This window comes from Dermacentor variabilis, chromosome 3 (genome assembly GCF_050947875.1).
Source record: "Dermacentor variabilis isolate Ectoservices chromosome 3, ASM5094787v1, whole genome shotgun sequence".
Lineage (NCBI taxonomy): Eukaryota > Metazoa > Arthropoda > Arachnida > Ixodida > Ixodidae > Dermacentor > Dermacentor variabilis.
Window position 1 is genome coordinate 5,375,176 of NC_134570.1, and position 26,525 is coordinate 5,401,700.

The window sequence follows — 26,525 nt, forward strand, 5'->3', positions numbered from 1 at the left end:
CTCATGCCTGACTTTTTTATGAGAAACATGTCAGAACTAATAAACAATCACTCATGCTTGGGATCCATGAAATCATCCTTGTAATCTTTCAGTTGTCTTCGAAATACTTCCACATCAGGTCCAAGAAACTCCAGAACGGGCTTGAAAAATTACTCTCGGAAAGAACCGAGAAAACCTGATGAACGAGGTAAAAAAATACTCCGATATCAGCTCCAACAAACCACAGAATGGGCTTGAAAAATTACTGTCAGGTAGAGCTGCGAAACCTTGATAACGAGGTAAGAAAATACCCCCACATCAGTACCAACGAACTCGAGAATAGGCCTGAAAATAACTCCCAGGAATAGCCTAGAAAACTGGATGAATGATGTAAAAAAGTAATCCCACATCACCTCCAACAAACTCCAGAATGGGCTTGAAAAATTACTATCAGATAAAGCTGAGGAAAGTTAATGAAAGAGGTAAAAAAATACTCTCACATCAGACCCTAGAAACTCGCGAATGGGCTTGAAAAATAACTCTCAGGAATAGCCGCTGGAACTTCGTGATATAAGTAAAAATATAGTCCCACTATCGTCCATAAAAACCTTCGCACAGATTAAAAAATTACTCTCGTTTCTACATACAAAAAACTTGGTCAGGATGGCAGTAAATTTTTACCCCGACTGGTACGTAGTAAAAAAAAAAACCCAGAAACGGGAATGCGATACAGGACGAGCGGTTTACTCCCGTTTCGCGTTATTTTTGTTTAGTGTGTACGGCTGCTCCCGACTCTCACCTTGCAAGAAGCACGCGATTTATTTGAGCCTCACTGAACTGTCGTCCTGTCATCTCCCAAGCCTGCAGGTCTCGTATGTCCAGTCAAAGAGAAGAACACCCAAGGGAAATGAAAGAAATACAGGCAACGGACTGTTATCATACCTTACTTGTCACCTCGTCATCTGCAAAGACGCTACAAAATATTTTAATAGCGTTACCTTTGTAAAAATAGCAAAATTAGTTGTAATTTTTATTTCTAGATGGCGCTACAAACGTCAATGTAGCGTTCGGGTGTGTGTGCGCGCGCACGCGGTTGCAATCGTTGCAGCCTCGTTTTGCGCACACTTTTTCAACAGTACATATGGTTAGCGCTAGTCTCGTAGTCGCATTTTTTGGTCGTAGTGTTTATTGTTCCCGCTACAAATTAGGTTGTTCTTAAAAATTTATGAAGGTTAGTGGATGAACAATTATTGCGTATGATTAGCAGTTCTTCAGTGCCGTTATTTTGTGTTTGAAAGGTTTTTATAACTTAATACGATGGTGAAGCTGTAAACGGCCTTCGGACTCAGTTACTCGGTTGCAGTTGTGGCGTGCGGTAGTTCGCGCCTCGTGCTTTTTGATGAAAGTATTTTTTTTGTTTTCGGACATCATGACGCACATTTTAGTGAAATGCTTTAACGACGATAAGTGCGACGTTTATGCGTTGAAGTGGTTGGCTCACCCAGCTACTAGTCTTCGACTGATGTGCGAGCCTGGTTGTTTTGATGAGTTGCGCGGCAGATGTCATGATGCCTGTTGAAGAGAGGGCACCCCGAAACAGTCGAAGCCGAACTTCTGCAGATAGGTAAGTAATCTCGTTTTCTTGAACAAGGAGCCATTTTTTTGTATTATGACATTGACAGCGTGGGATGTTAACACATAGTTCACTTTCTTCAAGCAAACCGCATGCCCCGGAGCAAAAGCGCGCGATACTAACGATCGCTACCGCCGTCACTTCGTTTGAAACAATGGTAGGCGAAGAGGCAGCGGCGCCCCACGTGCGTAAAATTGCATTGCTTCTTTGTTCCTGTCTAATACCGTTTCCTGAACTTGTATAAGAGAACACAATTAGAACATAATGATCGGCTTCTCTGCGCATTGATAATTTTGTACAGTGGTCATGTCATCTTTCATAGGGGCTCACGTGGGCCGTCTACGCGCTTGTTATCGCGTTCCGATACGTGAGAGGCGGGCTGCCTTTCAAGGTATTTAGGCAGGCACTACGAGCTTAGGAGAACCGCGACAAATAATTGTGCAGCAGGTGTGCAGCTGTGCTACGCTTGTACCACACTCGTACCGGAAGGCAGTGTTGCACTTCACGCTTACGCATTTCGTAACTATGGCGACCGCCGTGGCAATTTGCGGCTCGAGGTCGTGGATACGATCCCTGCAGCGGCCGCATTCCCAAGGAGCGGAATGCAAAAACGCTCGTGCATTGTGCATTGTATGCACGTAAAAATTTTCAGCGAGTCAAATTTAATACGGAGTCCCCAACTACGACCCGCCTCATAATCGGATCGTTGGTTTGGCACGTAGGACATTAGACTTCTTTTTTTAAAATCTGTAGCTCATCGTATACCATACGGTTAGGTTTGTGCCGTAGCGGTTAAGCGCGCCTCGATTTAGGGTGCGGCTAATGATGCGGCGCACCGCAAAATGCATTTCGCCTCTGTGATTTGCGGAGAACGGCGAACCGATAAGTCACAGCTTCCGCGTGGTGACTGTTAAGGGATACACAGCGCAAATGTGGTGACGACGTCGGCAAAGAACACGGCCGCCGACGGGCTCGCCTTATCGCCTATCATCGCCAAAACTACCGCAGTAATCTTCCTCATCGAAGGCGTACTGCGCAATTTTAATAGGCGATAACCGAGACATGCCACCGTTCTCTGCTGCCTCTTTGAGTTGGACCGATCCGAATGTGCGTTGCTTGCAGTAGCGAAATGAGTGCCAAACGGCGCGTTGTTGCCTCGAGCTAAGCGTTGCAATCGAGCACCGTTTGTGCGGCGATGACGCGTGCATGAAGCTAGCTCACTGCGCAGACGCCACCGCGCAAAACACGCAAGGGCGTGTGCGCGACGTTCTGCACACAAATCGCGTGGGGTGATCGAAGCCGCGCCGGAGCGGCTACTAAGCCAGGGGGGGGGGGGGGACACTCCGTATGGCTCCCATGGGGAACCAGCGCTGGATAGGCGGCGCGTCGAAAAGAGTGCGTTGCACGCCGCCCTGGCGACGAAACGCGGCATATTCCAGCCACACAACCAGACGACACACGCATACGCAGCCGTATTATAGTTCGTATGTTTCCGTTTTCGCGCCGCTTCAAGTGGAGTTTTTGTAAAGAAGCTAGCGCCATCAAATGAAGAAATGACGAAAGAAGCTTTTTAAGCTTTATACATTTTTCACAGTGCGTCGCGGCGAGCACGTGTGTTTCTTTAACGGTTGCGTCGTGTATCGATGCCATGCTTGCGTGGCTGCCTGCCTCGCAAATCTAGCAGTTATGGCTCCGGTCGTGCTGCGCTATGGTTTCGGAAGTATTTGTTGGCCTGAAGATATTCCATATTTCTCTGGCTAGACATAAAAAATTCTGATGTTACTTCGCCACAGCAGTCAATGGAGAAGAAAGCTTTATCGCATCAGCTGACTCGCGCAAGCAAAGGTTTGAGTGCTCGGCTGCTTGATCCGTAACAATTCTGGCTACATTTAGCACTAATTACATTAATTTGCCGGATGCATCTCAGCGCCGAGTCCTCATCCGCATGCGCATATTTATAAACACATAGGTGGCTTAGTCGCGCGTGCGCCGGCACTATGCGCATACAAATCGTATTACAAGGCAGCTTCCCTCCTACATAATTCTTGGAAATGAATGGATAATTTTTACCTTTCGTATCGTTCACTTGGTGCGGTGGCGTTGGAAGGGGCTTGGCGGTGGCCTTGCGAAGGAAAAATGGTACATATGCCGGATGGTGCATGCTATTGCTCATTTTGTTTCCGACGAAATACCGACAGCAGATTCTGCTGTTTGGTACTGTCTGCCATGGCTGACCGTCTTCACTATCGAATAAACCAAGGATACACGCAAAATTTGATTTAGAAACCAGCCCGACACCGCTTGACAGGGCGACAAGACGGGAGCTTACTCCGCTCGCCTGACTGCTTGGATCCAACGCCGCCTCCGTTCTTGTTCGTAGGGTTTAGATGGAAAGACGCAGAAGGATACATCCTCCCTCATCCCGACTTAGTTGTGGCACTTGTATACGCAATAGTATCGTCGGCGCCCTTTTGTTTTCCTTCGACTTTAAGGGCACGCAACGCAATTTTCGTCCGCGGGGGAGGCTGCATTGTGCACGTTCTGACCGCCAGGGCGGCGCTGCAGGCGCCGTGAGAACTCCAGCGCTGGTTCCCCATTGGCCGTTTTCGAGCAGACGCTCTTTCGACGCTAGCGCCATGGTCCCCTTCAGTTACGGCCCTAACCAATGGGCGACATGATTACGTTGTCATGGCAACAGCAACAGCAGCCACGTCGCACCTACTCTCCCAAACGTCTTTCTTTTTGTTTTTATTATGCAAACCGCTCCACTCTCTTTCCCCCTTTCCCCCATGCCGCGCGCGCCGCTCACTTCTTTTTTTTTACCCGTAAGCGGTGCGTTTTTTTTTATAGCACGCTTGTTACGGCGCGCCACGCGCCAGCTCGCAAGCAATGCGCGCTCTACGCAGCGCATTGGCATTGCTTGCGAGATGGCGCGTGTTGCGCCGTGGGCTATGCGTTGGCAGGCACGCAGTCTTGCCCATACTTGTATTATACCAGCGTGTGCCGGGGCATAAAAAACATTCCACTTCCAACACAGCAGATCTTTTGGTCCCGCTTTATTGACTTCGTTTTCGAAAACAGATTTTTCTTATAATGTGGTGTGATTCACGCTCAAAAAATGAGCTAAGGTGAAAGGTGCATGACATATACAAGAGTACTAAACACAAAAGTTCACAGACGGTGTTACGTTTCGCCTACGACGCGCGGTATAGCCGGCGCGGATGCAGCGGGCGCCGGGGCTTCGTTCAAAGCGGCGGACATTTTGGCCCGTTCGGCGCCGCCGCTACGCCTCCCCGCCAAGCGCGTCCAGGCATGTTCCAATGCCACGTGTCTTCGTGTGTGCGTGTGTGTGTGTGTGCATGTTGGTGCCCACGCTTGTCAAAGCGCGGCAGCCGGTGAGAGGAGCTCCCCCAACTGTGAAGCGAGGAGGTCTGAGCGGCGCCGGCCCGGCGGATGCGTCATCTACTCGTCTCAACGTGCCCGAGCGGCGCCGTCACGTGCGCGTCTATCAAGGCCTTCCTTCTTCCCCTCGACTCCGAGAGTATAAGAGCAGCTGCTCCCGGACGCCGAGGGAGGCTCCGATTTCTTCAGTTGAGTTACGTGCTCTCCCGTCTCTCCACTTCGGTCGACCTGACCGCCCGCTCTTTTGCGATGCTAGAATAAACAAGTTGTTCTGTTACCAGTCGACTCATGCTTTGCCGAGACCTTCGGATGCTTCCAGTTGTGCCCCAGGCCGCCAGGCCAACGCTACCCTTGGGGCTTGCGACCCAGGTGCAACAACGGGTGTCAGCACTGAGATTACAACAACTGTCTGCCAGCGGTGAGATCGCGACAACGGAGGCCAGCAGCGAAGATATGCAGTTGACTGTATGCTGAGCAGCACAACGACCATCCGGGAGCAGTGCAACGAGCCCTGTATGATGACTGGTTGCCTGCAGCGGAACGATTGCGCTGAATTCTTGGCTGCGAGGTTTGGTGAGTGCGGGACTTTCTTCTTCTGAGTTTTGCCAGGCTTTTGTTAGTGTCAGAAACAGAGCTGGTAATTGTGGTTGTCGTTGCTGCCGGGTTAGTTTGCGGCAAGACAATAGTAGGCAGTAGAGAAAGCAGCATTCAGAGCAGCCATGGATTTGAAGTCGTTGCGCAAACCGAAATTGCTGGAGCTTGCAAGAGAGTTGGGTCTGGATGTCTCAGACAAACTCAGAAAACCAGAACTGCTAAGGGCTATTCTTGTGTTAGAGGCTGAGGATGACGAGCTGTCGGAATGCCTTGAGACCATTGAGGAGAGGGCAAAAAGACAGGAGCGCGAACTTAAAGAGCAAAAAGAGAAACAGGAGCGCGAACTTAAAGAACAAAAAGAGCGAGAGCAACAAGAGAAAAAAGAAGAGCGCGACCGTCAACACGCTTTGGAAATGAAGCGTCTTGAGGTAGAGATGGAACGCGCTCGTAATGGAAGTCAGGCACACGGTGCAGGAGAACGAGTATCGTTCAAAATGACTGATCTGATGCGGCCGTTTAAGCTTGGAGAGGACATTGGTTTGTTCCTGGTTAATTTCGAGCGACGTGCGAGAAGCAGGGGTTCTCTCGGGAAACGTGGCCACAGCGCTTGCTCACTTTGTTACCCGGCGAGGCGGCCGACGTAGTCGCTCGCTTGAAGAGAGAGGAGGCAGAGGATTTCGACAAAGTGAAATCGAGTCTGCTAAAGAAGTACAGGCTGTCAGCGGAGGCGTTCCGTCGGAAGTTTCGGGAAAATGAGAAAGGCAAAAGTGAGTCATATACAGAGTTTGCCTACAGGCTTATGTCAAACATGCAGGAGTGGCTCAAAGAAGAGAAAGCGTTTGGTGACCACGAGAAAGTTCTGCAGTGTTTCGGGCTGGAACAGTTTTATAGTCGGTTACCTGAGAACGTGCGGTACTGGGTCTTGGATAGGCCAGACGTTAGTACAGTGGCTAAAGCCGCTGAGCTAGCCGAGGAGTTTGTGACGCGTCGGGCTCGCGGAGCTAAGGACGGTCAAAAGGGTGAATTTGGCTCCAAGTTTGAGAGGCCGAAGTTCACACCCATGAGAGCAAGGGGCGACACACGTAGTGCGGATGCGAGTGAAAGCAGTCCGACCGAACGTAAGGAGACGGCGGCAGCCGAAGCCGAACGCAGAAAGCGGTTCGAGACGAGGCAAGCGCGCGTTTGTTATACGTGCCAGAAGCCGGGTCACTTTTCGGCGCAGTGTCCAGAAACAAAAACAAAAGTCGTGTTTTTGTCATTATGCAGCACTGACGAGAACATGAAGCTTCTCGAGCCTTACATGCGAGACCTCCTCGTGAACGGGAAAGAGTGCCGAGTGCTTCGCGATTCCGCAGCTACGATGGATGTAGTTCACCTCTCTTACGTAGAACCCGATATGTTCACGGGCGAGTGCGCATGGATCAAGCAAGCCGTGGAAGCTCATAGCGTGTGTCTGCCCGTAGCCAAAGTGCTTATTGAAGGACCTTTCGGAGCACTTGAGACGGAGGCCGCAGTGTCATCTATGCTGCCCCCCCAGTACCCATACCTATTTTCGAACAGGTCCGATCACCTCCTGCGCGAGAAGGGGCTTTTGTTTGGTGAGGCTAGCGTTCAGGCCTTAACCAGATCGAAGGTTCGGGAGCTCGCTGCAAAGGCGGTAGTTGCGGCGCCGACGTTGTCGAACAATGAGAAAGGGTCAGAGGCGCAGCAAGCTGATATTCAGAGCACGCCTGAACTGAATAAAATTGAGCCTGTAGCGTTGAAGGCACCAGATACCGGAGAGGAAATGCCCGATAAGGGAAAGTTAGAAGAGCTATCTGCGGATTTGCTCATCGCGCCTACGTCAGACGGACTTGATAGTTTGCTAAAAGTCAGCCGGTCGGCTTTGATAGCCGAGCAAAAGAAGGATGGCAGCCTAGAAAACATACGCTGCATTGTCAAGGAAGGTATCGCCAAGAAAAATGCTCATTTTGTGGAAAGAGGTGGGGTCCTGTACCGGAAGTATCTAGACCGCAGGGGAGTCGAGTTCGATCAGCTGATCGTGCCTCAATGCTATCGTCAGGATCTGTTGCGCTTGTCGCACGGGGGTTCGTGGTCCGGACACCTAGGAGTTAAGAAAACTAAGGACCGTCTCTTGCAAGAGTACTATTGGCCAGGGTGTTTTCGGGACGCAGACCACTTCGTGAGGACATGTGACACCTGTCAGCGGGTGGGCAAACCAGGGGACAAATCGAGGGCGCCGTTGAAGTTGGTACCTATCATTACGGAGCCTTTTAGACGGCTCGTTATTGATACAGTGGGACCTCTGCCGGTAACAGCCACGGGGTACAGACACATTTTGACTGTGATCTGCCCAGCGACAAAGTTCCCTGAAGCGGTGCCGCTTAAAGAACTCAGCTCAGTTGAGATAGTCAATGCACTACTGTCCATATTTGCGCGAGTTGGTTTTCCTGCGGAAATCCAATCAGATCAGGGCACAGTGTTTACTAGCGCTTTGACGACAGCCTTTCTCGAAAGGTGTGGGGTAAAGCTGTTACACAGCTCAGTGTACCACCCACAGTCGAATTCCGTTGAGAAGCTCCACTCCGTCATGAAGCGCGTGTTGAGAGCATTGTGGTTTGAACAACCAACTGACTGGGAGCTGTGTCTGCCTGGAGTGATGTTTGCATTAAAGACCGCGCCGCATGCGGCTACGGGGTTTTCGCCGGTTGAGCTAGTGTACGGTCGCTCGCTGCGATCTCCGCTTCGCATGCTTCGAGACGGATCACTGCCCTCTCCAATGGCTGCAGACCATCTCTTTCACAAATGGCCGCCTCCTGCGCTGGAGCCTCGCTTTGCAACAATATTCCTTTGAGGTGCGTTACAAAAAGGGGAGTCTCAACGGTAACGCCGATGGCTTAAGTCGAAGCCCCTAACGTAGGAATCAGCCTCAGAGTTGTTTGTTATTGATGTTTTCTTCCTGAGGCAGGATTTTTAACATATTGCTTTTGTTTAGTGTTTCAAAGTGATGGCGTGCTTTCTAGTGCAATTTTCCAATTTGTGGACGCGTTCTGAGTGCTGCTAGACTACTGTAAGGAACTAGGCAGTGGTATAAAAGGGGAAAGAGCCTGGCAGGACTTGGTGAGGGTTGTTTCGTGCTTGCTGACTGAGCGGTTGAGTTTCGGCGTAGTTCTAACGCTTGCCGGGAACGAGAACAAAAATGTCAAGTCTCCCGAAGTCACTTTGCAGTGTCCTGTGGGAACCTGAACGAGAGAACGAGGCCTTCTCTGTGCGCTGCGCTCAAGAAACGCCGAGGGACGACCGACTTCGGTTATGAGCATCATCGAGCGACATTCCTCCGGACAGCGGATGCAGTCCCCTGACCATCGGGATCTCCTTCCCCCGGCGGGGCGGTCTGTTACGTTTCGCCTACGACGCGCGGTATAGCCGGCGCGGATGCAGCGGACGCCGGGGCTTCGTTCAAAGCGGCGGACATTTTGGCCCGTTCGGCGCCGCCGCTACGCCTCCCCGCCAAGCGCGTCCAGGCATGTTCCAATGCCACGTGTCTTCGTGTGTGCGTGTGTGTGTGTGTGCATGTTGGTGCCCACTCTTGTCAAAGCGCGGCAGCCGGTGAGAGGAGCTCCCCCAACTGTGAAGCGAGGAGGTCTGAGCGGCGCCGGCCCGGCGGATGCGTCATCTACTCGTCTCAACGTGCCCGAGCGGCGCCGTCACGTGCGCGTCTATCAAGGCCTTCCTTCTTCCCCTCGACTCCGAGAGTATAAGAGCAGCTGCTCCCGGACGCCGAGGGAGGCTCCGATTTCTTCAGTTGAGTTACGTGCTCTCCCGTCTCTCCACTTCGGTCGACCTGACCGCCCGCTCTTTTGCGATGCTAGAATAAACAAGTTGTTCTGTTACCAGTCGACTCATGCTTTGCCGAGACCTTCGGATGCTTCCAGTTGTGCCCCAGGCCGCCAGGCCAACGCTACCCTTGGGGCTTGCGACCCAGGTGCAACAACGGGTGTCAGCACTGAGATTCCAACAACGGTGAAATAACAAAAGAAAGCGTTAGAAAACGCGAAGGCCGTTTCATGTGCACCCACATAAAAAAAAAATTATATATAACGTACTCAAGACCGAAACATAGAGAGCTTCTGATATATGCACTAAGACATTGCACAGAACTGGACGACACGTATGACATAGTCATGACAACTATAAAAAGGGAAAACTCACTGGTAATGGCAAAACAATGACTCAAGATACCTAAATATAGATTAAAATGCTAACATTGTTTGATTGAGAGCCATACCAAAAGAAAGAGCTTACTTATAAATCTGCACGAAAGTATAAGAAATGCGTGACATGTTGATTACTGCTGAACAAATTGAAAAAAAAAACATAGCAGAAAAAAAAACATTGTGCTAAAAACTGAAGCACACATTATCACATTACTTCGCACTTGGCCACAACTTGAGTAACGGTGGCAAGGGGAACATATGGTAGTCGGCTTTTCCAGCAGCACATAGAAAACATTCGCAGAAAGGCTTATTCCTCAATCAAAGACTAGGTAAAATAAGCCAACAACACGACTTTTCTTTCGACCCGAATGCAATGCTTAGCAATAAAATTACGTCACTTAAGGCACTAAGTCGTACCTACTGGGCTCTCCTGTGTATAATAAACACGAACTGCAAGAATCTGCATGTAGGACACTTGCAATGCTCATGCTTTCCAGAAGAAAAAGAAAAGCGTATCATGCCTACAGAAGAGTGTTGTTCGCGCGGTTTTCCCATCGGGGGTTACTGAGATAGTACACAAACACTAACAGTAATTTTTCAGCTGTCAGTACGTTTGTAGAACGTGATACACAGAAAAAGCACTGAGGGCGGTATGGAAAGCTGGGCAAGTTACTGAAGTTGCAGAATGAGACTTGGCACAGAAAAACACAAGTCACAGACCAGGTGACAATGAGGAGGAACATCTATTTGTCAGCTCTCTACCGGGAAGAGGCAAGTGTAGCACAATCAAGGCGCCACGACGTCCGGATCCTCATGGAGCACACAAATGGACAGGGCTGTGTTCGTGTACACGCGCCTTCTGATGACCTTGGATCTGAGCGCTCACCTGTTGTTTTTGGGCACCCGGAACAACCTTGCAGGACTTGTTTTTGAGATATTTGTGCACCACTGCATGATGCACGAGCGGTACGAGTCGTGAAACGGGTGAAACATCGCGGAGCACAAGCACACAGCTACGGAGGACCACGAAACTGACGAAACTAGCCACGCCGGTCAACGCACAGCAGCGCACGCTTCGCGATAACAGCAGGTAACGAAACATGAAACGTCATGCAGCAGCGGGCTGAGCTGGCTCCGGGCCGGCGGGGCCGCTCGGCGTGCGCGCGGAGACAGTCGAAGGTGAGGGAGTCGCGAGGGTAGTAACGAGGGAGGGCGATTGGAGAGGAGTTGGGGGAGGGTAAGGGCTAGGCCACCTGGATCGGCGCGCGTGCGCGCGACGATCTACGAGGCCATGCAAGGGGAACGGATTTTTGCGTTCGCCCATTACAGAGATGGCGCCAATTAACTCTGCCACCGAAACCGGGGAGTTTCCCCCCACTGACTAAGCTTCAAAGAAGCGTTACATGTTCTCACTTGTACAGGCACGCTCGCATCGCTCTCGGCGTATTTCTAGGTCATTACTTCTCCTGCCCAAAGATTTGATATCTGCTTGGTATCGGCTATGCACTGTCGCGTGGTCTTTGGTTCTGCAAGAGAGCCGGGAATATGTTTCCCGGCTGTGAAACAGCGCTGTGCGTTTCTTAGCTAACGTTTACCGTAGCAACCCATTCCTTTTCTCGACGGCACTCGTAAAGAGTCGGACATTTTTGCTTGCCAGTATATTGTGTACTTCTATTTCGTGCGTAGTTATGTGCAGTGTATGACAGATTCTTAATCCGCGTAATCTCATTTTCTGTCCGCATTCCCTTCTCACAGGTTACGCATGCAACAAATTCCCAGGTGCTAAAGTGTTCTAAGAGCACCTTGCCGTCGTGCAAGAGACACCCGTTGATATGTGGCTGATTCACTAGCAAGCTCGCATCTCTGTTGCCCCTCTCCATCAAGTGGGATTTTCAACTATTTTTTGTGCTGCTCTGTGGTGTGCTAGCTGCCGCATGGACGCTGTGAAGGCTTACTTTCGATTTGCTCTGGCGTTTAGTAGTAAATGATGGGCTGCCTTGAGGGGAGGCGAATGTTTACCAGCCTAACCAAGTGATACGTGCGTACTGTAAACAGCAGCACGAACAGAGGCGGACGATGGACGACGAAATAGGTAAGAGCACACACGAGCGCAAGCTCATCTAAAAGTTTACTTTTGATCACAGAGGTATTAAAGACACTGGTCAACTTGACAAAGGTAAAAAGCCGTGCATGCGTGGCAGAAACAGCCACGTGCGACAAGAAAAAAAGTTAAAAAGCCATGTCATGTTGAATAAACGTGCGTGAAAAACGAGAACCATCCGACAAATCTTTCGAAAAAGCGAAAGATTTGTCCGATAAGTGATACTACCCATCGAGAAATACTCTTTTGAGAACGGCAACTTTTTCCCACTAAGGGCAACAGATAACTTGGTTATGCATTTGCTTCGTTTGTGATAAATAAATATTGCTTCTGGAAATTCTCTCGTGTTGCGGTATAGAGTAGAAAGAATGATTGTTTCATCACGAAAGACCAGAACACAAGAGGACTTATGGAAGCATTATTTATTGATCACGAAAAAAATTTCTGCGGCCCTTAGTGGGAAAGAATTGCTGCAGTACTTCTCGTTAATATCACTTACAGGACAAACCTTTCAGTTTTCATGCTTTTGTAAGTTTTTGACGCATATGTTTATTCTACAGGACGTCTTTCGGTCCTTTTTTGTTGCTGTTTCTGCTGCGCATTCATGGATTTTTCTTTGTGAAGTTGGCTAGTGTGTTTAAAATCTTTGTCTTCACGAATGAACTTCTAGTTGAGTAAGGGTTCATGTGTGCTCCTACCTTAATTCATCCTTCTCGTCTCTGTTTGGGTGGTTGTCAAATATAAATGTACACCGAATTGGCGAAGTGTCCATAGAAGTGACACATGAAGTTATTTGCGCTGTTTATTTCAGGAAGAACGCTATAGGGTCTTATCTTCTCTTTGTTTTTAACATTGATGTACGTTTTTCTAGTTCAACTTCAAGGAGTCCCCTGCGGAAGCCAATAAGAGTGATGGTAACTTCCTTTGTGTGTAAGATTAATAAATTTCATCCATTCAAGGCAGGACATGTCACATGCCTGTTTGTAGGTATGCAAGCATTCGTAGTTTTTAAAAAGACTAAACTCTACATTTCGGTTCTTATGACGCTGCTTTGTACTGTGCTGCATTCTCCAGGTGCAGGAACCTTTTTTATGCTGTAAGTGCATGTGTTCTTTTTGTATATATTGCAGAAGAAATATGCATGGAGCTTAAATATGCATGTATACCACTTGTAATTTTTTTCAACACGGGTGCTGTATCTCCCTCCGTCTTTGTTACTGCTTTGTCCCAATTTTTATGCAACTTTTATGTATTTTATGCAATAAAATTCTGGTAGCATTTTAATAACATTTTACCTGCGCAATTGAGGTCATTGGTGTTTTGTATACGCATTTATTTGCGTTTTTCACTCACCAATCTGGCTGTCCAGTCATTGGAACATTTTCTCATCCTTTATGACTATTTCTGGGGTACTTGATACTGCAAGTGCAGGTGACCATTTTTCTGGCTGTTCGGTATTGTGTTAGCCATGTGTTACTACCAATTTTCTGGGCTAAAGAATTATTTTTTCTCTTATCGTTCAAAATATTAGCCTTGCCTTATCTCTTTATTGACTAAGATGCCACTTAGTTGCTGGGTATAGGGAAAAGGCCCCAAAAAGTGCTCTAATTAGCTTTGTGCAAGTCCAGAAAAATTACCTCAAAATGAGCTTACTAAATTCAGGAAATGCCACCAACAAACTCTTCTGTACCCCAAATTAACATAATCAAATGGTGTACTGTTTGTTCTTGACTTGTGCCAGGGAGATAAGCTGCATTCATTACACAAAAGTTTTACAAGTTTGTTTCTGAAGAAAGCAAACCTGGCTCGTCAGAAACACGATTCAAGTGTTCACCATGTCCGACAGCTTCCTAAATGATGTTTCGTCAGTTAATAGCTAAGTTGAGTGACGTTATTTTATGAAATAATTGGGCAACATGAAAAAATATACATCTCTAAGGCAAAAAGCTCAGGCAAGTCTACTTTGGTACTTCATTAAATTTTAATCGTGGTGAAAGACGTATGCTAAAGCTTGTATATATTTACGTGAAGTCGTTTGTTTCAAGTTTGTTATTTTGCCTTTTCACAGTCAGCCGTAGCTCTTCCTGTGATGTGTTAGTGTGCGAAACATTTTAATGTAACATATTCAGATGTCTTTTGTGTATTCACATGCAAGCAGCTTCATGTGTTCAAAGTTAGTTGTTACAAGGGTATGCTTACGCCCTGTCTTTTGAGTCGCTTTACCTTTTAAAGTCGAAAGTGAAGACTTGAATGATCGTTTTTACTGAGTTCATATGTATAGCTTGTTTCAGATGTATTTGCACTGCTAAGAGTGCTGTGGGTACTAGCCTATGTCTCCAGGTTCGATGTAGTGGTGCCTTATGTACTGTAATAATGTTTCATGTGCACGCATATTTAGTGTAAATAAAGGTACTTTCAATTGATCAGTCTCTCCTTTGCTTTTGTTTGTGTTTGGGAAAGTTATGAGCAGGCAACGGGGCATGCAAGTGTGACAGCAAAGCAATTTCAATATACGAATAAAAATCCACTAGCCCAACGAAACGTCAATCATATTTCAATGGCGACTTCTGAAATCTCAATGCCATCTCAACTGGGCCACAATGTACTTTTCAGTGCTGTGGCAATAACTCCACAACAGGTCAAAAGAACTACCACAACGTCAGTTCAACGCAGAATCAATGGTAACCCAACAACCATTCAACAAAACGAACACAACAGGCCGTCTAAGCACATTGGACTTTCAATGGTAACTTAACAATTATTCAACATTGGGATACCCAATGGTGTTTCAATTAAATTTCAGTGGCCAATATTCAAGAGCCCTCAACACTCAACCCAACAATTCTCCAAGAAACTCTCAATAAATCCTCAATAAAAAACTTCAACATTGACCAACGATATTTCAATGCCTTCTCAAGAATTTTTTTGGTACGGGAAGAAGCCAACAAACACTGACACCAAGGACAACATATTTAAATTACTTGTGCTTAGTAAATGACACATAGAAACGATAAATTAATGGAAATGAATGTGGATAAAAAACAACTTGCCGCAGGTGGGGAACGATCCCACAACCTTGTCACGGTGTCAGTGTTTGTTGGTTTCTTATGGCTAATAAAAATCGTGCCCCTCTGTTAACCCGTTTTCTTCTCGTTTATTAAACAAATGACATGTATGTGAATGAAGACTAGCAAGCCAATACAGCATATATCAAGGATATTTATTTCTGGACCAGGTCTTGTTTACCTTGTAGTAGCAGCGAAAGTCCACACAATGACCTTGTTGTAGCAGGCAGCAGCTTCTATTTATTGCGTGGAGTGTGTTGCTTTATACTGGTGACGTCTTCATTACTGCATGTCTGGAACAAGTCTTGGCTGTATCACAAATTGAATAAGCACAATTTTGCAATATGAAATGCGAGGTGTGACTACAGAACACATGCAAATGTACACTGTTTGTTCTAGAGTGCTTAAGCAGCATGGTAAATAAATATCACTACTCTCCAGAAAAATGATGTTTGCCTTACTACAATTCATGTCAACAGCTCAAGTATTATTCTTTTATTATTCTATGCATTCTTTTACTGCATGAACGTGATGAACCGCTTCACTACTACAATAATAAGTGTCCTCATGTAAACCAAACTGAACAGCAAGAACATTTCGAACCAACAGGTACGAAATATGGGTGAATTATGTGTGCTACTGTTTAATACTATAAATTCAGTACTTCAGCTTCAGTTTATCAAAGGGTTATTCGGTTCTGTGGCCGAAAGAACTTGCAGGCGGACTTCAAAAAAAAGAAAGGCTACTCAGTCCCCCATGGCTACGGCTACGAGATGAAAAATGTGACGTCGTTCAGATATCGCTTTCTCTTTCGTAAATGTGTGTTTATTGATGGCCTCGCAAATAAAAGTTTATTTCGGAAACAGCAACGTAGGGTCCTGACTGCCCATATGTAATGGAGCATCTAGTTCGTTAACTTGTCTCCACCTGTAAGTTAACGAGAGCAATATTACATAAGGATTCAGGCAGCGATATTAAACGACTCACCGGTACTGCTGTTCTCAGTCGCAGAATACGCTTCCCGTTTCGATGCAGACGCATGGCTCCCGACCGAAACGTAGCTTTCGGGTTTACATGTCCGCTTGCAGACACGTCACTTCACCCCAAGTTTAGTAACGCGAGACACGGAAGCGCAATAAACTAGTTTTAGCAACAAAGAAGCAACCAGTCTTGAGTGTGCGAACGAATGAACCCGTGCCGCCGTGCACTCGAAAATACCGGTAAAAATTTTAAATCCATGTCAGAGGTCACGTGGAAGATCAATGATGCTGAATGCTATTTGAGTTTATAATGACAAAACAATAAACTTACCAATGAAGAGTACAATAGCTAATTAGCAACGATAATTTTGTACTCTAGTTCATGTAATAAACATGCTTCGGCAATTGTATGGGAAAGCTTGTAAGAAAAAATGGTGCCTATTACGGCGCCTCTAGCGGCAGACATTGAAACTAACCTGGGCATCTCTAATTGCTTCTACTATGCTTCTTTTATTAGCAGCGGCGGGTGGTCGATTTTTTCGCCCTCTGTGGCCATTTCTTGAACTTGAGAGTGTGCGGGGCCATGTTTGCTGTTGCGAATGTGCATTGAAATCTCCCGCAGCGACTTTCCGCAAGGAGCCGCTGGACGTGGACCAACGGCTGGGCGACGAGACCGCGGCGATGCGGCTCTTTTACAGCTGCCACGACGTGCGCAGCCGGCAGCACGACGCACTGCAGCCTCTGACACGCGTCATGCGGGGCCTCTCTCTGAGCGAGTGGCCGTACGAGCTGGGCGAGCGACTGCCACGTGCACGCTTCGTTCTGCAGCGGCTCAGCATCGACTACGCGCTGCCCTTCTTCGTGTCGCTACGCGTCGAGCCGGATCCGAGGGACGCACGCGCCAACTTGCTCGCCGTGGACCTTGGCGAGCCGATGCTGCACTCGAACTTCGTGCGCGAGGCGGCCGACGAGTACCGGGCACTGTTGCGAGCGCATGCCGCCTACATCCGGCGCACCATGGCAATCATGGGTGCGCACGACATGGCTGCCGCTGTGGCAACCGATGTGCACGACTACGAGTTCGCTCTGGCCGAGGTATGCCAATCGTCATGCTTTCCTTCGTTGCGTGCCTGCCCACGTTCAGGTCAGCCCATGCACTGTTAGAGGCAACACGCGAGCGCGTGGCTGATGCTCCGCGCAGCTCCATATGCGTGACGCGTGACAGAATCACGTGACGCTCCCTCCTAGGTTTTTCCCCCTTCCTCTATGCTCCATGGTAAGTACAGCGGGGCGTGGTACTTGCGGAGGCGCCGGATGTTTGCGCGCATGCGCGAGTAAGAACGGGTGCGAGAGAGAAAATGTGGGGGCTTTTGCTCCTTGAATCTTGCTGCAAAGAAACTTCTCCACCGTAGTGCCTAGGCAGAGTCAGATATTCAAGAACGAAAGGCACCCAGATTTTCTCTCTCGCACCCGTTCTTACTCGCGTCTACGCAGAAACTTCGAGCCCCTCGAGAAACGCCACGCCGCGCTCCACCTACTAGCAATCGTAAAACTGCGTACGGTAGGCGACAAAAACCAAGCGCATGTGGGAAACGGCGTAGGTGCACGAGACGTTCATTTGAGGGATGGCCTGCCATTTGTGCGCAGGCGCGAGTAAGAACGGGCCCGTAAGAGAAAATCTGGAGGCTTTTGCTCCTTGAATATACACGAGTCCGCCTAGACACTACGGAGGAGGTTTCTTAGCGCGTGTCGTAGGCGTTTGCCCCAAGGCGTGCCGGCATTGCGGAATGGGGTCGAGTTTGCTTGCGCTCGCACGCTGGCTGCGAGCGCGGTAAAATAGGTGAAGCAGCGGGCACTGACGCCCGAGTTTGCGACCGCTGTGTCGGACAGAAGGTCTCCCTCCTGCGGCGCTCGTGCTAAGTCAGTTGGGGCGGATGATAGCTTTCTCGTGGCTTACGTGTTTTTTACTAATTGTAACAACGTGTAATTATTTCACATTATTGGCGGCGCCTCCAGGACACCAAAGCGGCAACGGCGGCGCCAAAGCTAGAAACCGGACTGGTCCATTGGTTGGAGCTTGCCGAGGCCCGCGCGTGCCAGGGTTGGATAAAATCGGCTGTTCGCTACCACGGACAGCCATGTTTTTATGCGAACACCCCCTGGCACGCTTCGGAATCCGCGGCCCCATCCCATGGGCCGCCCTGCTTCCAGCTTTGATTCCCCCGCTACTCCTTGGGTGCCCTAGAGATCCAGCGCCGCCTGTTTTATTATAACCTCAGGTGCTCTTCCGAGGCCTCCGTTTGCCGGTTACATGTGCCCTCATGGAGCAGTGCTTGTAAAAAATTCAATCTATCGTCGCGACGAAAAAAGCGACCCGCGACTTATGCAACACCAGTAAGAACCTTGCCCCTTCAGACACAGCGGTCACGAAATGGGGCGTCCGTGCCCACTGCCTCACCGCGCGGGCTGCCAGCGGCGGAGCGTAAACAAACTCGACCGCACTCCGCAATGCCGGCATGTTTAAGGGACAAACGCATACAACATGCGTTAAGAAACCTCATCCGAAGTGCTTAAGCAGAGTCATATATTCAAGGAGCAAATTGTAGTTTCGGCTGTCGGTCCTCTGTTGGTTCTCGATGCGTAGGCGGGCGAGCTGTCAGGCTTTTTCGGTGCGCAGGAGATAGACAGCGACAGCGATGGTGACGTGCGGCAGCATGGCGTCGAGAGTCGTCGTCGACTTCCTGCCGTAAACCTGCTTGAACGGCGTGATCTGTGTTGTTTCTTGCACCGCTGTTTTGTAAGTGAAGGTTACGTATGGCAGGGCGGCGTCCCACGTCTTTTGTTCGACGTATACGTACATTGCAAGCATGTCGGCAAGGGTCTTGTTCAGCCGTTTCGTAAGACCATTCGTCTGTGGGTGGCAGGCAACTGTCCTCCTGTGGCTTGTCTGGCTGTATTGCAGAATGGTTTGGCAAAGCTCTGCAGTGAATGGTCATTCCTAAGTCGGCGATGAGGACTTCTGGCGCACGATGCCACAGCAGGATGTTCTCGACAAAGAATTTAGCGCCTTCGGCCGCACTACCTTTAGGCAGAGCGTTCGTTTCGGCGCAGCGGGTAATGTAGTCTGTAACCACGACGATCCACTTTTCTACACATGTTCCCCACGCTCTGCTGAATCGGTCGGCAAGGGGGCTCTATCGGCTGGACTAATCCCGCCTGCCTTGTCGCTGCTGTCTTGAATCTGGCAGTCTCGATATGCCTTGACGTAACGGGTGACGTCGGAGATCAGGCGCGGCCAATAGTACTTCTCTTGTATTCTCGTAAGCTTACGGGAAAACCCCAGGTGTCCGGCTGGCTTATCATTGTGTAGGCGTGCAGGGTTTCTGACCGGAGTGCTGCGGAAACAACGAGAAGGTAATATGCGTGAGCTGGCGAAAAGTTCTGCACCAGGACGTTGTTTCGTAAGAAAAAAACGAAGACAATCCTCGCCTAAATACCTTCGGGACAAAGTTGGTCTTGCCCTGCAAATACTCAGCAAGGCTTGTAAGCTCCGGGTCCACTCCCTGCTGCTCGGCAAAAGGGCCTGCGCTTATTGCACTTAAAAAGGCGTGCTCGTCTTGGTCATCTTACACACTAAGAAAAAAAAGAGTACCTCTTACTCTTTTCGAAGAGTCTGGACTCGCCACGTATACGACACACTTTGTGGGAGACAACCGAACTCTCTTTCGGCAGAGAGTCCCGAGACTATCTGTGCTCGATACAAGGTGGTTACGTGACTCCACACACAATAGTCATGCAACTCTCTTGTAGTAGTCTGCTAACCCTCTCAAAAGAGTTACACGACTAGTGCTGAGGGAGTCCGTTAACTATTCTGCATGAATCAGACGACTCAAGATAAAGGGTCACATGACCACTGCAGAAGGATTCGGGTAACTATTCTTGATGACACACTCCAGCAGTGCGTGTCAAGTTACCCTTAGTGCGTGGTGCAGGACTCTTGTAAATAGAGTAAAATAACTAATCCATGTAAGTCGTTTGACTCTCGGATGGAAGTGTCGAGCCGATTTTCAAAATGTCACCAACTTTTGCTGTAAGTACGCACGACTACGGCTAGTTCTCAAGATGACTACTGTGAAAAGACAACATATACGAAAGAACCCATAGCAAGCTTGCCAAAAGGACATGGCAGGTTAGCAACAAAAAGTTAACACTTCATCACCCTTTGTTGTCTTCTGGAAAATTCAAATGTATTAGCACAGAATTCAAATGTATTAGTCAGCACAGAATCACCATGAAAGCAAGACAGTTCTCATTACTATTAAACTGGAATGAATAGCCAACCAAGCAAAACAGTCTTAAATATATGTAGCCTGCAGGTGCATATCCATGACACTGCAATGCAACTCGGAACCATAACGAGACCCCAAAATATTATGTAACTCATGTAGAAGTTCAATTCAGCGCTGCACAAGTCTCTAATGTCAAAACATTTCTAAGTTAAACCTATTTCACTGTTCTTCGAGACATGTTTTTATTTAGAATTTACGATTTAACATTTTAAGCAAGTAAGCTACACATAAATAAAAAAGGCTGCACTTATGTACAGAGGAGACCCAGATAATCAAGTGCAATAAAAACAATATTCCAACTTATATTACATAATCTATGCGTTATACTATGCTTGCTAAAAACAACTGGTTGGCAATTGATAATCCAATCTAACAGTAAAAACAGCTGTCCTACCTTATGGTACTCTTGTTGGCACTTTTCCCCCACAACTTGTGCGTCTTAGCGTCAGTTGAAAATTGATCTGAAAAATACCAGATTAAAAAGTTGTGCATCAATTTTATTCTGTCAAACAACATGCAACAGTGTATAAAAGCTTCACAACAGATAATATTACAAAAATAAATACAGCAACATTTATACTAATTGTTTATTTATGTTGACAAACGTACTTTTCCAAGACAAAGTATAGTAGGTGACACAGACAATTTCACAGATTGCAATAACCACTAATACAAAACTTGCCGTAACGCAAACACGCTGACAAAATATGTAGCACAGGTAGCTGTATTTTGTTACGGCAAAGATAGCACATGAATAATGAGGACAAGGGAGGAAGCAGAACACATAACCTATACCCAGCTGCATGCATGCAGCTGTAACAATATACATGGTGCACCAAGATCCAAAAGAAACAAAGAGGAAGATGTGAGGAAGTTTCTTTTACTCATCACAAGTTATCCTGTAAGAGCAGATTATGCACTGGCTGTAATCTACCCTCAGCGCATACGTAAATAAGTTACATTAGGTGCCACATTTACAAATCACTCATACAATGTTCTTGTGATTGTCCTTATTACGATTTTTAACTTGGAAAGCATGATTGATTTACGTAAAGCCTCCCTACGGCTTGGCACATATACAGAAAGAAGTGTTTCTATAAACACTGGATGTCATGGAAGGATGACTGACACATACCTCTTTTAATTCTTTTGTCTTTGTCTTTATGATTATCTACCACAACAGTCTTTTGTAGAGTGAAACACATCCAGATAATACACTGTGGGCAACAAAGTGTGAATACCTGTTCTTGATTTCTACCGTTCTCTGGTGTCCCGCTAAGGCAAGATTGGTGCAAAAAATTGTCTTCCCAATGTATGCGTTCCCACAAAACAGGAGCAGATGATATGCCACATTAATGGTGCATGAAATAAAACATCTGTTCTTAACTTACCACTGCCATTCCAATCTGGTGCGATTTTCTGCTTTGTTGTGTACTCTAGCACAGGTGCTACGCAGTTCACTTGGTGCCCAAAGCAACTCTCACACCATAGCAGGATGTCAATTTTGTTTTTCAAATTCTAAGCGAAACTCTGGTTATGGGGGACAATTGCAAACTTATAGTTTTGCTTTGTATCTTCATTATGTTGTAGAGAAGGGTAGAAAGCAAGAACAGATATTTATAATTTGGGTTCCCACTGTGCATTGCGTGGATACGTCTCAATGAACGATAGAACTACTTGGTAGATAAACATATGAAAGATAAGAGAATTCAGGTCGAAGCCTACCATATCAGTTACTGGGAATTTTATGTGTAAATGAACTTTCGTGATTCCCAGTGATGAAACAGTTTTGACAATAGGTGCCAAGGCAATCAAGTCACTCATGCTCTCAAAGAAAACAAAATAAAAACAATCAACATTACAAGAAGTTCGAATTTGCAACCTAAAGCGAGACGCCTCACATGACTGATTTATGTATTTACTGAGTATAAATTACATCTGGCGCATAATCTGCTTGTACAAGATGACGAACAATAAGTTACTGTTGCTTTCTCCCTGGGGCATTTGGCTCTTCTGAACACATGCACATTGTGTGGCACAGCTGCGTGGATGTAGCTGGGCACAGCTGTTATTCAGCATCAATCTGTTTTTATGGTCCTGTACTATTATTGTTGTAATTTATAATTAGCAAATAGCCTAACTATTGGGTTGACTAGCTCCATTTTAAACAAAACATACTGACAGATTTCCCTGTTTATCGCTAACAAAGAGATGGGTACATCATTTCAGATTTCAAGAAACAGCGGTGGAACAGAACAAATGCTCACGACAAAAAATCTACAATGACCAGTACCTTTTTTTATTAAATGCCATGTACTAGCTCTTTCTGCAATGAATACCATTATTACCAAAATTGTAGCCTGAAAAAATAATTGGAAAATATTTACAAAAGTGACAGAGATTAGAACTGCATGATAATTGCAAATGTCTTCTTAAACAAGATCACAATAATTGAAGTTTCATTAATTTCTGCAAAATGCCGACATCCCATTATTGAAGCTAGTCAGTGCTGAAGGTATTGTTAGTTTGTAGGAGTCCTCAGACTGGCAGCTCTGAAATATTTGTCACCATACTTGGTGGAACATGCTTTGCTCTTTCAGATATTACTTTTCCAAAAAGCCTTCCGTAAGCCTTGTGGGACAATTCTGTGTGGCAGAGAAATCTATTTGATCATTACTTTTTGGGTATGTGTATCTCAGAACTGGTGCTAGTCTGAGTTCTTACAAAGTAGACGTTATTGAGTACTGTAATTCTAATGCCTGCCACCGCTATAAATTTCTGTTAGTGAAAATTGTCGCACTGTCATGAAGCAGTTATGTTCAATAATTAGTGGCAGTCACCGCTGAAACACTCAGTACAAAACACAAAATAAATATATGGAGTCAAAATTTAAATTCCCAACAAAGTTATAATCAAGTCTACATTTCACAGAACTGTGTTTTTTTCTGTTAGCGTGCCAATACCAATTGCACATTCACAAACATTTTAGTATTGCACTTCTGGCAAATGCAGGAAAATTCACCGTTTTTAACAGAAGCTCTTGGGAAGACAGCCCAAATTCGCTTCGACAAAAGGACTTGCCTTAGACTTTGCGTCGCTATGTTGTAGGTCACTGTAGCAAGGGGAACGTTTTGCTGATTGAATATTACTCGAAATATTTTTATTGTTTGTACTAGAGGTTTGAAAAGAGAACCAATTGTAGAGTTCTTCATGCAGATTTCATATATTCCATTATTTTTTGTTTAGCTGCATCTTGAGTTATGCCCTACACAACGGCAAAATACATAGTGATATTTGCGGGCATTTTCTTGTGTATTAAATCTTCACAAAAAGCAGTGTGCTGCAGCTAACTCAGCTCCCTGTAGACTGCAAGGTGCCGATATCTATTCAAACAGCATGTAAAGTTACTAGAAGTATGCAAGATAGTAGGCAGGCAGGAAGGCCTGCCTACTAATCTTGCATACCTCTCATGTACTCTGTGAAAAAAAAATTATTGAGAATACTTCAATAATTTTTTTTCTCATAATAGCATGAGAATGACCTTGTGCACTTATAATTGTTCTATAGAAACAAAATTTGGCATACATACTCTTCAACATATGCAGAATACCGACATCTAATTGAAATTGCAATCTGTAAAAATTATTTAAAGTGGCCTATATATTTTTGCATAGTTCCAGTAATTGTACAAGCTGTTTGAATAGGTATCGCCACTTTGCGGTATACAACTAGCTAAATAAGATACAGCATGAAACTATTTGCGAAACTTTTTACACACGAAAGTGCCCACAAAAATATATTGCCACTATGTAGGACATAACTAAAAAACACCAGCTACACAAAAACCAATGGCAATTCAAATCTACATAAAACTCCCTATGAATGGCGGCACATTCAAATCTCTAGTACAAATAATTAAAAAAAGTTGTTTCGAGGAGCATTTCCCCTTAATAAGCGGGCGTCAGTGTTTCTACTAAAGGGTTAGAAATGCCTTGAGGCATACCATAGGGAGTTTTATAAATAGCACATGCACGCATCTGCCTAAAAAGCCCTATGCCCTGCTTGCATTCCTTAGACATTTTTCTGCATTCTGTTGTATGTCACCGTTTGCATCCCTTAACACTGACGGCGCAAAACCAAAAAACAGCCTATTAATACACTGAATTTTTAGCCTGTAAAGGGGTTGTATGCGAATGGGGGCAGCCAACTCTAGCATGAGAATAAACAAATATTTGTTCTCGCATTAATGAAACCAGTCAAAATATAATCTTGCAAATCTGGAAATTAATGCACAAAAACCTTGCTGATTGTTACATTAGTGTCCCGAACAAGACCTTTGATGTTTACAATTCCTAGTTTAATTCACTTTCCTCCAGTAACTAGGCTCTGACCTAGAATACTCAGTGTAGGAGACTAACCCAGGCCTGGAAGCCAATATTTAAATCTGAAATAGACATTCATCCCCCAACCACATGGCACTACTACGTCATCAGAAGAAGCATGCATCCATGGACATATAGTCTGTAAAATTATTTTTACATGATCTGTAGCGTTACTCTTGCACTAACAAATTCTGAAAATTAGGAAATACATCTGCTATTTAAAGCACTGCTGCAAACCTGAGTGTTTGAGAAATGCAATACTCAAAAGGTGTAATACAACCAATGTGTGCATGAAACCTATGCTGCTTTTGACATTCGTCAGTGTGGCAAATAAGCACTGAGAAATGCCAAGGGTATCATAGCTTTCATGTCTGAAACCTTGTATGCGAGTACCAGTAACTTTGCAGTGAAAGGAAGTCACATTATTACCAGACTTATGAGGGGAAGCCATGTTTCTCTAGTTCAATATTTTCTTTCTTGTGCTCCTATATCCTTGAGTTTTTCAAAAATAACGGGTGCTCGAAATAAGTACTCTATATTGCTCTTAAATTTATCCTGCACCAGAGCCCGTGTTATGTTACATTTCTTGAATACATTGCAGTGCTCTAGATTATCAAAGGAAGAAAAAATGCCGTAAGTTGGCATTTTGGCCTTCTGTATAACAAGAATTAAGAACCTATCAATTACATCCACAAGTACAAAAGAACTACGAGAAACAGGGCTTAAAGGCAGGTATACATTATAATAGCAGGAGTAGATGGTGAGAATTCTAAGAGAAAGGAACTATTGAAAACTAGGTACTAAAGACATATGAATTATAATAGCAGAAATATTTGCAAAGAATTTGAAGAGACAAATAAAATGTTCAAATCACTCCACCCCAACATTCATCCATGGTTCGATAAGTGATCACAGATGGTGATGCTGTTTGGATAGATGGTAGGTGAGGCACAGCTGTGAAATAGGTAGAACATTAGAGGGGTCACCAAAGGTTGCACGCTGGTTGCACAGCAGGTTGCCTTGATCTCCGGACTCACTGGACACTCATGCGTTGAGCCTGGTTATACGTCGTTCGCAAGAGGCTTGGCCCAAGTGTGCAGCATGGCTTGGGTAAAATTTCGAGGCAGCCTGAAAAACACAGATCCATATATTTAAGCACCAAAATATTCTGTACCATAGGGCAAATCTGAAGTTTACCATCTGCACATAGCAGATGATGAAAACAGACACAAGTCACCAGACTCAAGATATATAAATGTGCAAAAGTGTAAATGAATGTGAAGAGCTGCTTATAGGATGGAATACTTCATTTTGTCTTTTGTGGATCAATAATAGTATCTTAACATAAAGTCAAGTGTACATGACCCTCCCTATTTGTGTAAGTAGGCTATTCCATGCCAGCTGTTCCAACCTGGCACACGACCACTTGGAATTTCTGTTTGAAAACTGAGGGCACTTCAATATAGAACAAATCTCAATTTCACGCAATACTTAAAGCAAAAAAAAATTTTCACTGGCGTAAACATTATGTCAAATTTTGTGTAACGCACCAAAGTATGCATCATAAAATGGCATAGCCAAAAATTTGGTTCCTTCATTAAGAGGGCCAAATTTTTAACGACAATCAAGAGAGGCCTTATACCAAAAACTTAACTGCTTATTAGCCACTGCTCAGTTTATTATGGCTGATTAAAAATGGACAAAATAGCTTATTAACTTTATTTTCACAGAAGTCACCTACAGCAAAAGCTGCAAATTTATGCAATCCATGTGTTTAGGACTTGTGCTGCGTGCAAGAATGGTATCAGAAAGATACATTATGC

At 45.9% G+C, this 26,525-nt stretch overlaps 1 protein-coding gene across 1 annotated transcript in view; it reads left to right on the plus strand.

Moving 5' to 3' along the window:
• The first annotated feature begins 1,357 nt into the window (after window positions 1-1,357).
• Window positions 1,358-26,525, plus strand: part of LOC142575110 (neprilysin-1-like) — a 357,362-nt gene continuing 332,194 nt past the window's right edge. Inside the window, exons 1-2 of the mRNA XM_075684106.1 lie at window positions 1,358-1,603; window positions 16,594-17,066. Coding sequence (XP_075540221.1) covers window positions 16,653-17,066 — 414 coding nt within the window. The 5' untranslated portion in view covers window positions 1,358-1,603; window positions 16,594-16,652. The remainder of the gene's footprint in view (window positions 1,604-16,593; window positions 17,067-26,525) is intronic.